General features: G+C 41.8%; 1 protein-coding gene across 1 annotated transcript in view; it reads left to right on the top strand.

The window, feature by feature from the left end:
* The window catches only part of LOC117469070 (neuronal PAS domain-containing protein 3), a gene marked incomplete at its 5' end in the record, with an annotated part of 223,829 nt that overhangs the window by 68,035 nt on the left and 139,558 nt on the right, over positions 1 to 16,236 (top strand). Inside the window, 1 exon segment of the mRNA XM_034113450.1 lies at positions 9,222 to 9,304. Coding sequence (XP_033969341.1) covers positions 9,222 to 9,304 — 83 coding nt within the window.

Here is a 16,236-nt window from a genome sequence, read left to right on the forward strand (position 1 = left end):
TGTGTGTGTGTGTGTGTGTGTGTGTGTGTGTGTGTGTGTGTGTGTGTGTGTGTGTGTGTGTGTGTGCGTGCGTGCGTGTGTTGATTGGTATGTTATATACAGCAAGCCTTAACGAGGTTCCTTAGGGATGAAAAACAACCAATAGGAATCTCTTCAAAGCCCTTAGGAACAATTTCTTGATGATTGGCAGATTGATCCAAATCAATCATAAATTGCATCTTTACATTTGAGTTACACAGATAAGAAACTACAGAGGTTAGGAAGAATGTTGTGCTTTTATCGCCATTTTCACATTGGCAAGCTTTTCTTTTTGTTTAAAATAAGTATTTCAATAGGCCTAGCGTTACAGACATTCTCAGAAAACCTCTTTCATCGTCAGCCGTAGATATTGATATTCAAGTATTTATTTTATGTATTTAAAACCACCTGTTTGTTAATTAATGTAGAAATATAACTCATCAGACTGGATAAACAAACGCATACTTTATTGTTTAGACACGTAGTCAAATGCAACTTCTACAGTAGCCTTAATAGACAAAGCTTGTCTGTTTTATTGTCTTCAGACCACAGGATGTTCCTCTGTAAAACCTCTCAGTGCTGAACAGTTAGAGCCGGGGGGTCAAACTCAATTTCATCTCGCGCCACATCAGCATTATGGTTGCACTCAAAGGGCCGGTTGTAACTTTAAGACTATATAAAATATACATATATAAATATTTAATATATATAAAATAATGTATTATATTACATTATTGCCTTTGCATTGGATTATTATCGGATAGGGTAATAACTTCATAATTAACCACATCTGAAAGCAGAAGTCTAGGGCAAATAATTGCAAGTCTCTTCAGTGAGCATGTCACAAAATGATTTAAAAAGAAAAGCCACATTCTGGAAAAAAAGTCAAAACCCCCCCCAAAAAAGTGACATTTAAAAAAAAAGAAATGAAATTTGAAGAAATAAAAGTAACATTTTGAAAAAAAAAGTCAAAAATGGGATGCATTGTGGGACATGTAGTTTATGGGCAACGTGCTTATGTAAATCTGCATGTAACCGTATGAAATGAAGTCACGGGCTGTATTTGGCCCCCGGGCCTTGAGTTTGACACCCCTGAGTTAGAGTATCTGTCGGAGTTTAAACTCTGGAATAATCCAGGTTTAGTGGAGCGACCCTGCTGGAGTTAATCAGCCCAAACATCTCATCTGAGAAGGAGAGAGGCTGAGTGCGTCTCATTAATGTGACGAGCTGTAAACTTTGTAATGTGTAACGGAGAGAGAAGCTCTTTCACTCACTCTGCTGCACGCTGCTATTTCATATCAGTTCTACCAACTCTACCAGAGACTTTGTTCAACTGGCAGAATCTGACACTACATACTGATATACACCTGAACATCAGCAGGAGAGGACTCTTTAAAGTAGAGACACTACATATTGATATACACCTGAACATCAGCAGGAGAGGACTCTTTAAAGTAGAGACACTACATACTGATATACACCTGAACATCAGCAGGAGAGGACTCTTTAAAGTAGACACACTACATATTGATATACACCTGAACATCAGCAGGAGAGGACTCTTTAAAGTAGAGACACTACATACTGATATACACCTGAACATCAGCAGGAGAGGACTCTTTAAAGTAGAGACACTACATACTGATATACACCTGAACATCAGCAGGAGAGGACTCTTTAAAGTAGAGACACTACATACTGATATACACCTGAACATCAGCAGGAGAGGACTCTTTAAAGTAGAGACACTACATACTGATATACACCTGAACATCAGCAGGAGAGGACTCTTTAAAGTAGAGACACTACATACTGATATACACCTGAACATCAGCAGGAGAGAACTCTTTAAAGTAGAGACACTACATACTGATATACACCTGAACATCAGCAGGAGAGGACTCTTTAAAGTAGTAGTAGTAGTAGTAGTAGCTGGTCATCTCTTGTAGCTGACCTCCAGTATTTTAACACACATGAGTGTAGTAATTTAGAACTAAATCTGATTTAATATATATAAAAACTGCTTTCATAGGGAATCTGCAGGACAGTGTCTCCCACTGGAGGGAACTTTGGGATTTTAGCCTTTGCAGACCATTTACATGCACACAAACCTATAAGGGAAAACCCCATAAAAACCACATGGCATTGTTCAAGGCCTTTACACAATGTCAATGTTATTTTTACAAACTGTTGGGTTATTGTGCACACAGGTTGAGATTAATAGAGTGTGTTTTCCTATGGAGTGTACTTTTTCGTGTGTATCCATGTCTGCTAGATCGGCCTCTTCGTTTGATATTTGGTGCATTTCTGCCAACATTTGTCAATCAGTTTGATATTGTGAAATATTAAGTAAGAGTGTGTGTGTGTGCATGTGTGTGAGAAACATAGCACTACCCCTGGGTGCCTTTAAGTCTGGTGCAATCTTTATTTTCCTCAATCCTTCCTTCCTTCCTTCCATCAACCCGTCGATGTTTCCTTCCCTCAGCGATCCCTCACTTCCTCCCCTTCTGTCCCACCTTCCCTTACATCCTCCCCCCTTCCTTCTCTCTCTTTATCCCTGAAGTCCTTTGTTAGGTCCTGATAAATTGGCTCTGACATTCTGCCAAAATGGCTGCCCTCACACACACACACACACACACACACACACACACACACACACACACTCACACACACACACACACACACACACACACACACACACACACACACACACACACACACACACACACACACACACACTTACTCTCTCCAGTGTTCTTACACCTACTGCTAATTGAATTGGCAATTTGTGTAACAGTAGCAATCCCCCACCCCTCTCTCTCTCATGAGCACACACACACACACACACACACACACACACGCTATGCACACACACACGCACACACACACACACACAACGCACACACACACACACACACACACACACACACACACACACACACACGCACACACACACTCACATGTTGTGGCCGGCAGTCTGGAGGTTGTAGTTAACTCCTTTAATCCAACCTTCCAGCAGCACAAGGGGAGCAGCTAAAGCTCTAATCCAACACAGACACACATACACAAACAAACACACACACACACACACACACACACAAATCCACACTCAAAACACACACCACACATAGTTTGTTGCCAATTTCATCTTAAACATATTAAACAGAAAATAAATTAACAACAGCAGTTAATGGTTGACTTTGAGAGACACAAGTTAAATTGACTTTCCAAAAGAAGGTCACACACACACACACACACACACACACACACACACACACACACACACACACACACACACACACACCAAAACACACACACACACACACACACGCACACACACACACACATAATGTTGAATAATGTGTTATTTGGTCTGGTACCTGTCACGCATATACGTTTGTATTTCCTTCCTTTTTTATCCTATTGCTGATTGTTTGCTGTATTTTAAAATATATATTTTTAAAACTTTGATTTTTTTTTTTACATAATCTCATGCTCTTTTGCATGTTGACGCTCCATGTGTAATCTTCCATTGTATTGCATTACTATGTATATTCAGTAATGAATATATTAGAACAGGAACAATGTGTGTGTGTGTGTGTGTGTGTGTGTGTGTGTGTGTGTGTGTGTGTGTGTGTGTGTGTGTGTGTGTTTTGGTGTGTGTGTGTGTGTGTGTGTGTGTGTGTGTGTGTGTGTGTGTGTGTGTGTGTGTGTGTGTGTGTGTGTGTGTGTGTGTGTGTGTGTGTGTGTGTGTGTGAGCATTGGACTCCTGCTGGATCAGGCCTCTGTTTGCTACCACGTCTCCCAGGAGTGTGTGTGTGTGTGTGCTGAGGGTTCAGGGGTCTTGCTGTAGACAAACAACAACATAAACACACACACACACAAATTCACACACATACACACATACATACACACACTGTCGGCTAAAAGCTCAGAGCATAGCTGGAGGGCTTGCTGAAACACACACACACACATTTGTTTACTTGCAGCGAGGCCAACCCATGAAGAAAACAATAGAAGGCGGTTGTCATTGTTATCTTTTCATCCCCTCTAGCTTTTTGTTAATTACTCTTCCTCGTTCTTCTTCTTCTTTCTTCTATTTCCTTTTACCTTATTGGCTTCCTTCCTCAATTCTATTATTTTCTTAAAGGTGCCCTATTCATCTTTTTGGGGCTTTCCCATTCCTGTAGTGTGGTATGTAGATTTTAGTGCAATGACTAAAATCCCAAAGTTCAGGAACATGATGACATCACTACTCGCGCTCCAACACATTGTACGTGATAAGGGGCTAAGGGGCGGGACATCTCTAAGTGGTTGACCAATCACAACAGAGCCGGCCAGCTAACCAATCAGAGCAGACTGGGCTCTGGTTTCAGACAGAGGGTGAAAAAAGATGCTCTTTAAAGTAGAGACACTACATACTGATATACACCTGAACATCAGCAGGAGAGGACTCTTTAAAGTAGAGACACTACATACTGATATACACCTGAACATCAGCAGGAGAGGACTCTTTAAAGTAGAGACACTACATACTGATATACACCTGAACATCAGCAGGAGAGGACTCTTTAAAGTAGAGACACTACATACTGATATACACCTGAACATCAGCGGGAGAGGACTCTTTAAAGTAGAGACACTACATACTGATATACACCTGAACATCAGCAGGAGAGGACTCTTTAAAGTAGAGACACTACATACTGATATACACCTGAACATCAGCAGGAGAGGACTCTTTAAAGTAGAGACACTACATACTGATATACACCTGAACATCAGCAGGAGAGGACTCTTTAAAGTAGAGACTCTACATACTGATATACACCTGAACATCAGCAGGAGAGGACTCTTTAAAGTAGAGACACTACATACTGATATACACCTGAACATCAGCAGGAGAGAACTCTTTAAAGTAGAGACACTACATACTGATATACACCTGAACATCAGCAGGAGAGGACTCTTTAAAGTAGAGACACTACATACTGATATACACCTGAACATCAGCAGGAGAGGACTCTTTAAAGTAGAGACACTACATACTGATAAACACCTGAGCATCAGTTGAATAGGGCCCCTTTAACTCTTAACAACAAAAGGCCCCCAGTGTTATTTTGATTGATTAACTTTAGCCCAAATCAATGTGATCGGATTACGTTTTTGATCCTGTTTTTCTTTCCTTTAACTTAAAAAACAAAGTGTTTGAGCCGGCATGATTCACACTAGATTATCAGATTTAAAACAGTTATTTTTCTACAATTAAGTCCCCATGAGATCCTGCTTCTCAATCCTTCCTCCCTGAGCTCCATCACCCCCCCCCTGTCTCCCCCTCTCCTCACCCCTTTCTCTTTAAAAGGCTCTCGTTCACAAGAGCATTTCATTACATCATTAATTGAGCCTAATTCAGCTACATTACCCCCCCAAAAGAGGACTGTGTGTGTGTGTGTGTGTGTGTGTGTGTGTGTGTGTGTGTGTGTGTGTGTGTGTGTGTGTGTGTGTGTGTGTGTGTGTGTGTGTGTGTGTGTGTGTGTGTGTGTTTAAATTCAGTGTAATGAGGTCTGCAGGGAGACGAGGACGGAGGTTGTGTGGAGAGGAGAAAATTACCTCAGGGCAGAAAAATCTCTCTTTTACTGAGGGTTTAATGCCCCTTCGTCTGCCTGTCTCACTCTCTGAAGCTGTCTCACTCTCTGAAGCTGTCTCACTGTCTGAAGCTATCTCACTCTCTGAAGCTGTCTCACTGTCTGAAGCTGTCTCACTGTCTGAAGCTGTCTCACTGTCTGAAGCTGTCTCACTGTCTGAAGCATCACTCTCTGAAGCTGTCTCACTGTCTGTCTCACTGTCTGAAGCTATCTCACTCTCTGAAGCTGTCTCACTGTCTGAAGCTGTCTCACTGTCTGAAGCTGTCTCACTGTCTGAAGCTGTCTCACTGTCTGAAGCTGTCTCACTGTCTGAAGCTGTCTCACTGTCTGAAGCATCACTCTCTGAAGCTGTCTCACTGTCTGAAGCTGTCTCACTCTCTGAAGCTGTCTCACTGTCTGAAGCTGTCTCACTGTCTGAAGCATCACTCTCTGAAGCTGTCTCACTGTCTGAAGCTGTCTCACTCTCTGAAGCTGTCTCACTGTCTGAAGCTGTCTCACTGTCTGAAGCATCACTCTCTGAAGCTGTCTCACTGTCTGAAGCTGTCTCACTCTCTGAAGCTGTCCTGAAGCTGTCTCACTGTCTGAAGCTGTCTCACTGTCTGAAGCTGTCTCACTGTCTGAAGCTGTCTCACTCTCTGAAACTGTCTCACTCTCTGAAGCTGTCTCACTGTCTGAAGCATCACTCTCTGTAGCTGTCTCACTGTCTGAAGCTGTCTCACTCTCTGAAGCTGTCTCACTCTCTGAAACTGTCTCACTCTCTGAAGCTGTCTAACTGTCTGAAGCATCACTCTCTGAAGCTGTCTCACTGTCTGAAGCATCACTCTCTGAAGCTGTCTCACTGTCTGAAGCATCACTCTCTGAAGCTGTCTCACTGTCTGAAGCATCACTCTCTGAAGCTGTCTCACTGTCTGAAGCATCACTCTCTGTAGCTGCCTCACTGTTTGAAGCTGTCTCACTGTTTGAAGCTGTCTCACTCTCTGAAACTGTCTCACTCTCTGAAGCTGTCTCACTGTCTGAAGCATCTCTCTCTGTAGCTGTCTCACTCTCTGAAGCTGTCTCACTGTCTGACGCTGTCACACTCTCTGAAGCTTTCTCACTCTCTGAAGCTGTCTCACTGTCTGTCTCACTCTCTGAAACTGTCTCACTCTCCGAAGCTGTCTCACTGTCTGAAGCTGTCTCACTCTCTGAAGCTGTCTCACTGTCTGAAGCTGTCCCACTCTCTGAAACTGTCTCACTCTCTGAAACTGTCTCACTCTCTGAAGCTGTCTCACTGTCTGAAGCTGTCTCACTCTCTGAAGCTGTCTCACTCTCTGAAGCTGTCTCACTGCCTGTCTCACTCTCTGAAACTGTCTCACTCTCCGAAGCTGTCTCACTGTCTGAAGCTGTCTCACTGTCTGTCTCACTCTCTGAAACTGTCTCACTCTCCAAAGCTGTCTCACTGTCTGAAGCTGTCTCACTGTCTGAAGCTGTCTCACTGTCTGAAGCTGTCTCACTCTCTGAAACTGTCTCACTCTCTGAAGCTGTCTCACTGTCTGAAGCTGTCTCACTCTCTGAAGCTGTCTCACTCTCTGAAGCTGTCTCACTGCCTGTCTCACTCTCTGAAACTGTCTCACTCTCCGAAGCTGTCTCACTGTCTGAAGCTGTCTCACTGTCTGTCTCACTCTCTGAAACTGTCTCACTCTCCAAAGCTGTCTCACTGTCTGAAGCTGTCTCACTGTCTGAAGCTGTCTCACTCTCTGAAGCTGTCTCACTGTCTGTCTCACTGTCTGAAGCTGTCTCACTGTCTGTCTCACTGTCTGAAGCTGTCTCACTGTCTGAAGCTGTCTCACTGTCTGAAGCTGTCTCACTCTCTGAAGCTGTCTCACTGTCTGAAGCTGTCTCACTCTCTGAAGCTGTCTCACTGTCTGAAGCTGTCTCACTCTCTGAAGCTGTCTCACTGTCTGTCTCACTGTCTGTCTCACTCTCTGAAGCTGTCTCACTGTCTGTCTCACTGTCTGAAGCTGTCTCACTGTCTGAAGCTGTCTCACTGTCTGAAGCTGTCTCACTCTCTGAAGCTGTCTCACTGTCTGAAGCTGTCTCACTCTCTGAAGCTGTCTCACTGTCTGAAGCTGTCTCACTGTCTGAAGCTGTGTCACTGTCTGAAGCTGTCTCACTCTCTGAAGCTGTCTCACTGTCTGAAGCTGTCTCACTCTCTGAAGCTGTCTCACTGTCTGTCTCACTGTCTGAAGCTGTCTCACTGTCTGAAGCTGTCTCACTGTCTGAAGCTGTCTCACTGTCTGAAGCTGTCTCACTCTCTGAAGCTGTCTCACTGTCTGAAGCTGTCTCACTCTCTGAAGCTGTCTCACTGTCTGTCTCACTGTCTGAAGCTGTCTCACTGTCTGAAGCTGTCTCACTCTCTGAAGCTGTCTCACTGTCTGAAGCTGTCTCACTCTCTGAAGCTGTCTCACTGTCTGTCTCACTGTCTGAAGCTGTCTCACTGTCTGAAGCTGTCTCACTCTCTGAAGCTGTCTCACTGTATGTCTCACTCTCTGAAACTGTCTCACTCTCCGAAGCTGTCTCACTGTCTGAAGCTGTATCACTGTCTGAAGCTGTCTCACTGTCTGAAGCTGTCTCACTGCTGAACATGTCTATCACACTTTCTGGTTTTGTATTTTTTTGTGAGAGAGAGACAGTTTAACCTGAGGGCAGATCTCTTTCTGTTTCTCTCTTTCGACAGGGCTTTGCCCTCAGGAAGAATTTTTAGAAAGCTGAAATGACTTTCTTTCTGTCTCACTCTCTGGAGATGGGCAGTGATGGATAGAAGAGCATAAAGAAAGAGACACTAAATAAGACATTTGTTTTGTATCCTTGCCTTCGGACTCGCCTCACACTTTGTTTCTGAATTCATCAGGTCAAGCTTTTAAACTATTCAAGCATGTTACCTGCTAATTTATATATACACATATATTCAATAAGATCTTTAAGGCTGCAACAAATGATATTCTTATCTTGGAAATAATTTAAAAGTCTATAAATTCATTTTGAAACAAAGTTTTGCTGGGTTGCTATCTCATTAGCATGAAGCTAATGGTTCCATTGGATATCAATGAGAAGGGCTAACGATGCTAACTTGTTGATCAACTGTTCAAAAATGTTTTGTTTTGCCGAGCTGAACTCACTGGTTCCTCTTGTCCTGTGCCATGTGTGTTTGTCACGCTAGGCTGTATAAACGTTAGTGTGTGTGTGTGTGTGTGTGTGTGTGTGTGTGTGTGTGTGTGTGTGTGTGTGTGTGTGTGTGTGTGTGTGTGTGTGTGTGTGTGTGTGTGTGTGTGTGTGTGTGTGTGTGTGTGTGTGTGAATGCATATATGTGTGTGTGTGTGTGTGTGTGTGTGTGTGTGTGTGTGTGTGTGTGTGTGTGTGTAGCTTTGCTCGTATCAATGTGTCTGAGTCTCACCGGTCTTCTTCTGTCCTGTCTTGTGTTTTCTCTCTCCTTGTGTGTGTGTGTGTGTGTTTGCATGCGTGTTTGTGTGTGTGGTTGTGTGTGTGTGTGTGTGTGTGTGTGTGTGTGTGTGTGTTTAGCTATAGGTAACCCGCGAAGGAGGATTCCCCCCGCCGTCGCCTCAGATGTCTTCGAACCTCACCTGGGCAGCCACATTTTACAGGTAGGAACTGTTCAAGAGTGTCTTCATCTACATGTCTTCTGTTATTTTCTTGGAGTATCTACAGTATAAGCCTTATGAAAAACAAACTGCAGTATACCTTATACTATCAGGTACACTGCAGTTTGTTTTTTGTGAGAATAAACTCAGAAACATGCACGTCATGCTGGACACACACCAGTAATCTATTCAGTAATGATTTGCCCTTTGGTTTTGATAAATGGTTTCGAGTGGAATTGTGGTTTGCATCTCTCAGCGTGATGTAGGGTTAGGGTACATATATATATATACATACAAATACACTCTATACTCAATACAAACACACAATACTCATCATACACTGGACAATACTCTTCAACACAAACTGTGCTTAGAGGTATGTTAAGAGGGTCAAGAGAAAGAAGGGTGTCAGAGAGATGCCATTCGGTTGTAAGCAGAAGGAATTCAATTGAATGTCTCTTTTTTTAGGGCTCACATATAATATAATATCACACAAATATAGAAGAAGAAACACACAAACAGACTTTTAACAGAGCATTTTGATCGCTGAAGGCAATATAATGGACTCTTTAATGCTCGTTCGACCTGGGATTAAGTCGGTCTGTAATTTTAGGATTGGCTTCAGTCTCAGGACCCTGTATGAAAAACACAGTAAACACTAATCATGGTAACATCTTCACCGTTAACATGGAAGTTATGTGTGTACAATACATCGTGTAGAGTTCAATAACATGTTTTAATGAAAGTAGCCTCTTCTCTGCCACACTGGAAAGAAATGCTGTAAATATATAATAAAAACAAGGTGGTTTCGCTTTTAATAAGTGAACAAATCTGCCAATAGAACAAGTACAAAATGGCTTGGTGAGATTTCTTGAAGTAAAGATGGGATAATTAGATAAATGAGATCTTGTATTTAGCTGGGAGAACTTATTTTGAACTATATTTGACCAGAATTGGGGAATTTGTAACAAAAAAAAGCCAGAAATGCTCAGACGCTTTCTGTTTCCTGATGTTAGTTAGTGGAGATGTTCTTATAAAATAAGATGTTCTTAAGAGACTTTGACTTAAAAAGATGCTTAAGATGCCTTGTCTAAAAACAAAACTTACGTTATTAAGTCTTATATCAAGTGTAACGACATGTTTTGACTAGAAATTAGACAATTATACTTGGCAAGATTTGACATTTTTGCAGTGCACAACATCAAATATTTCTTTTAATGTTTTCTTCGTCTAACATTTCAGTTTTGAAGTGTCTAATGAGCCTCACAGTTTCATTCCTAAGGTCACGGTTATTCCTGATTTCTGAATCTCTAGAGTATTAGAGTTCAAATCCAGTCCATATCAGAATGTGGATTTTACACCATGATATCTGAATCTTTTCATCTGATTTGCCTTTGAGCTTTTCTGGAGCTCAATCAGTCTTCATAATGTACCTTTACGATATTAGCTCAGTGATTCCTTCATAACTCACCCTCAGATTCTTCACCACAGCCAGCTTCAATTATTCCTCAACATCCAGCTGCCGCGGCTAAACTGAATTATTAAATGGAATTATGAAAGTATGATAATGACTGGGTTATCGCTGTTCGCTCCCTTGGGTTTGTGTGTGTGTGTGTGTGTGTGTGTGAGAGTGTGTGTGTGTGTGTCTTGTAGTTTTAATCCCTAACATGCTCCACTCCTTATCTGTTTAACATACAGCCCAAAGGCTGAGCTTTTAACATCACAACCGAGCCGACGCGATACCACAGCTGATAGAGGCTGGTAATCTGTGTGTGTGTGTGTGTGTGTGTGTGTGTGTGTGTGTGTGTGTGTATGTGTGTGTGTGTGTGTGTGTGTGTGTGTTTGTGTGTGTGTGTGTGTGTGTGTGTGTGTGTGTGTGTGATACAGTATGCACTATTGGAAGCGCCCACCCTTTCTATAGATGATGCTGTACATGTAAACCTCCAATAGTGTTGTGCTTTTCCATTATTGTAAAGTGTTTGTGTTTCTGCTTCTGCTATTGTGTGTTTGCGCATGTGTGTGTGTGTGTGTGTGCGTGCGTGTGCGTGTGTGTGCGTGCGTGCGTGTCGGCTGTATCTGTTGAAGTCACACCTGATTATTAGTGTTATAATCTGGTTGACACTAGTGCACGTTTCCTGGGTTAAAATCCACACTTTTCTAATCTTCTTGTAGCTATTTTTTTATTATCCCATAATCATATTCATTCATCAGGAAATATCCTATGAGATATGAAGAATTCATTACAAACAGTGACACTGATTTATCTCCTGGTTTCTTGTGGCCAGTTGTGCAGAGGAGAGTCCTACAGTACGCACACGTGGAAGTAAGAAATACTAGCTTTGTTGATGAAGCAGCAGAAATGACATTATTGGATTATAATGATATACTGTGAACATTGTAATATATGCTGATGGGCAATGACCTGTTACTGCTGTTCAGTGTCAAGTCTGATTCATGTTATGATGCCACAGTGTCCAATATTCAGAATTATTTTGAAAAGCACAGTTTAGTCCGCATTCTAGGGCTGTGCAATTAATCGTATTTTAATCGCAATTACGATTTTGGCCTGCCACAATTACGAAAACAACATAATCGAAAAAAACGATTATTTTGCTTTGCTAGGTTGTGACTGCACTGCAACATATTTGATCTAATTTATTTTGGTCTCATTTATTTGTATTTATCATATTTATATATGTTTAGTAGCTTGTTGAAGTGCGCTCCAAAATATTTGTTAATCTTGTTTATTGGTATTTATTATTTTTGATATTATTTATTTAAATGTAGATATAAATGTATCATTTATTTAATTTATTTTTGTATTGGTTTTTCAGTTGAATTATACGTTCAGGGTAATCAACAGTTAAAAAGATACTGTTCAAATTATTATTTGTAGTTGTTTAAAAGTTCAATAAATTGATGTTTTCAAAGTCAATGAATAATCGTATTTAATAATCGTGATATCAATTATTGACCAAAATAATGATAGTGATTATGATTTTTGCCATAATCGCACAGCCCTACCGCATTTCCAGCTTTATTTCCCACAATCTTAACTTCCTCTATCGAACAGAAACAAGTGTTTTTGATGCGTTGGTGTATTCATGTCTTTAATTTTGCAGCTTGTGTATACCACCAGGTAATGACTTTGGCCATGACCTTTAACTGCTGTTAATTGTTGAAGAAGTACTTGTCTGATTCACGTTGTGATGTATGTTGCACCTGCCGCAGTGTGCAAAGGTCACGGTTGTCTTAGAAAGCGCACTTTAGTCCACTTGTCCACATTTATTTCTAACCCACTCAACTTTCTCTTTCGAGCAGCGACACGTCTTTCTGGCTGTTGTTTTTTACTCGGAAACCTGTGGCTTTTTTGGACTTGAACTTGTGATGCATTAATGTGTTCATCACCTTAATGTTGCAGAGTGTATGTACCACTACGCAATGACCTTTTTCTGCTGTTAATTGTAGAAGAAGCGCCTCAGTGTCCAAAGGTCAGTAATGTTTCGGAAAGCACACGAGCCAGGTTACTCCACATTTATGTTTCACAACCCCTACTTTTTTTTAGAACAAAAACAAGTCTTTACTGCTGGTTTTTAGTCTCAGAAAGCAGTGACTTCACTTTCCAGATATTCCGTTTTTTAATATCAATCAATCAATCAATATTTATTTATATAGCCCAATATCACAAATGTTACATTTGTCTCAGTGGACTTCACAGTTTGTTCAGAATATCAGTATGACAATACGACACCCTCTGTCCTTAGACCCTCTGTCCTCAGACCCTCTGTCCTTAGACCCTCTGTCCTTAGACCCTCTGTCCTTAGACCCTCTGTCCTTAGACCCTCACATCGTACAAGGAAACACTTCCAGAGAAACCCCACAGTTTAAAGGGGAACCTGGGAGAAACCTCAGGGAGAGCAACAGACGTGCAATAGATGCCGTGTGTAAATCGAATAGATAATACATTTTAAAGCATAGGTAGACCTGAAAATGCATGTCTCTATAATAAGAAGATGAATCCACGAGGATGTCAACAATCCTGTGGGAGCCATCAGGGAAGCAGCATGATGAGAGTCAGACAGGACCACAGAGACAGGTTCAGCCACGACTCGAAGTCCAGGACAACACAATATACGTTGTGTCTCATATTGTCTAGGAGTGCAAAGATCTGCACAAAGCATCCTTACAGACGACCAAAACCAGTGATGTGAAGCAAGGAGGAACTATGAATTAGCTCTTTTGTAAACAAGGGCACTGTTCCAAAAAATGCTAAATATCAGTCGAAGAAATACCAGAAAAAGTGCCAGATGAGGAGGATGTGTTGCATTAGTGCCACATCTATCACAGGTGCCTGTAGGTGCGTTGGTTCTTTATCCGTCGCTCTTTAATCCTGCAGAGAAACTCTTCTGCCGCGCTGCACATCATGTTATCGTGTGTGTGTGTGTGTGTGTGTGTGTGTGTGTGTGAGTGTGAGTGTGTGAGTGTTAACACCACGCTGCGCTGAGCATGGCTTCCGTGTGTATGCGTTTGAGTGTGTGTGTGTGTGTGTGTGCGTGTGAGTGTGTGTGTGTGTTTGAGCGTGTGTTAACACCGTGTTCTGATCCGGCAGCTCCAGACACTAGACATCCCATAATACCTTGTTATAATCCCTGGAGAGTCGCTATGACAACCGTACGAGGCAGATCCCGGAGCAGATTGAGGCGGCCGTGAGATTGGAAGTGACACGAACAATGTGGGCCTCCTTTCACCTGGAAGACGGGAAGTGTGTGTGTGTGTGTGTGTGTGAGAGTGTGTGTGTGAGTAATTTGCTTGGTTTTACAATGGACCCTAAAGACTTGATGTTTCCAAAAGCTAGATATTGTTTGAATTGTTGTTACCTGCAGAACTGATTTAATAATCAGCGTAGAACATGTCCATATCTGAGTGACGATTATAGACCCTTTTTTATTTTTTTACCGCTTCAAAGATGAAGGCTCTGCAAACTTTTCTTTGTATTATTATTGATTTATTTAAGAAGGAGACAATGCATATTAATTATGAAATCATATGGATCCATTTTCTACAATCCCTGGCAGGTTGTTGGCATTAAAAGAAAAATTACTGTAGCAGAATAGCATAGGAAATGAAGCATATTAATACAAAACGATATATATATAACAGACCCAAAGCACATAGGATAAAAGCTAATATGCACATGACATTAGAAAAGACATAGCCCCCTTGTGGACAAAAACATTTCCTAAAAGTTCTTCGCAATAAAAACATTCCTTTAGTTCACGCTTGGAGAGATTTTTATGTGACGGTATCTCCAGCAGGAAAGTAAAAACTCAAATAACTAAAATGTCCAATCTGTCTAAACACACCTTTTTCTAAATCTTGATCTTATTTGAATATTTTACGTTATCTGGAATCATTCAATGTATAAAGTTGAAGTGTGCTCAGGTGTTCACACGCCCATACATTATAACACTTTATAAGATTAATGATGGAAAAAGGTCAAAATAAGTCATAATTGTAACCTTTTTAAATGTACTGGTGATATCAAACGCTGCACCGACCAAATTATCACATTTATTTGGACTAATTTATTTATTTTTTAATATAAACGTGTCATCAAACAGGAAGTAAGATTTCTCTCTGCAGTTCTCGACAAACACTCTTCCTGGAGGAATATCGAATGTCATTTATTTGCATGAATTGATCCGTGTGTGTGTGTGTGTGTGTGTGTGTGTGTGTGTGTGTGTGCCAGCGTAGCTCCCCTAAGTACATATATCACTCCGAATGTGTTTCTACACGGTTGTGAGTGTGTGTTTGTCGGTGTGTGCTTAGCCTTTTCAGCGCAGAAGGAAGGCCGACGTGTTGGCGGCAAATTGGCCTCATTAATCTCCCGCTTAATTGATTGTGAGAAGTTTGAGGATGACATTTTAAGAAAGCGTGGCGGACGGGGCGCGGCGTGATTGATTTGGCTAAAACGCAGCGCTAATGAATGCCAGCCAGTCACTTAGGTGCTGGAGACCAGACACTAATTTCAGAGAGATTAGGCCAGAGAGGTTGATAACGCTTAATGAAGAGAGGGAGAGGAAGCAGTCATTAAACAGGATGTGAAGCTGCACATGTGGGCTCTGTCAAGTGTGTGTGTGTGTGTGTGTGTGTGTGTGTGTGTGTGTGTGTGTGTGTGTGTGTGTGTGTGTGTGTGTGTGTGTGTGTGTGTGTGTGTTTGTTTGTTACGGAGAGATGCTTGTATTCCTATAAACTTTTGTACTCGTACATATAGCTTTGTGCAGGAAGCACGTGGAGGCAGTGGGTGTTTCTCAATGTCGAGGACGCTTCCTTGGTAGGACATGTCCCTCCGAGTCAGGTCCTTCAGAAGCGAGGCAAGAATCCTTCCTAGCCTCGGAAAACGAAGAATGGTGGAACAGGCTAACAGGTGTGCAGGTGTGCGTCATATATGCGAGGCCCCGCCTTCAATGGAGCGCGATTTCCACCAAAGATTTTGGAAATTGGTCCGTGCGCAAAGCATTGTGGGGATTTTAAGACCGCGGAGGATACACATGTGCAGCCTTGAAATGTCCCGCAACGAAGTACGCCGGCCTCGGTAGAACTCCAAGTATCCTGGACATTGGAACAGTCCTTCAGCGGGACTCGATGACGTAGTATCCTTGAAATAGTGGCTCTGGAGCAGCCTTCCTCGACATTGAGAAACACCCAGTGTCTCTAAAATATAAGTTTGGACAACAAGTCATGTTGAGTTGAGGATCAATAGCAAATTCAGTATCCACTGATCACATTAGGAGCCTTTTAATTCCCTTAACTACTTACAAAAGCTGTTGAGAAGATAATTCCAGTTTTTGAACACTATCAGAAATCAGAAACAGCTTTTAGTCGTCCCACAGCGGGGAAATGTTCATCCTAAAGCTGAGTGACAGGGAGGATAC

This window comes from Trematomus bernacchii, unplaced genomic scaffold (genome assembly GCF_902827165.1).
Source record: "Trematomus bernacchii unplaced genomic scaffold, fTreBer1.1, whole genome shotgun sequence".
NCBI lineage: Eukaryota > Metazoa > Chordata > Actinopteri > Perciformes > Nototheniidae > Trematomus > Trematomus bernacchii.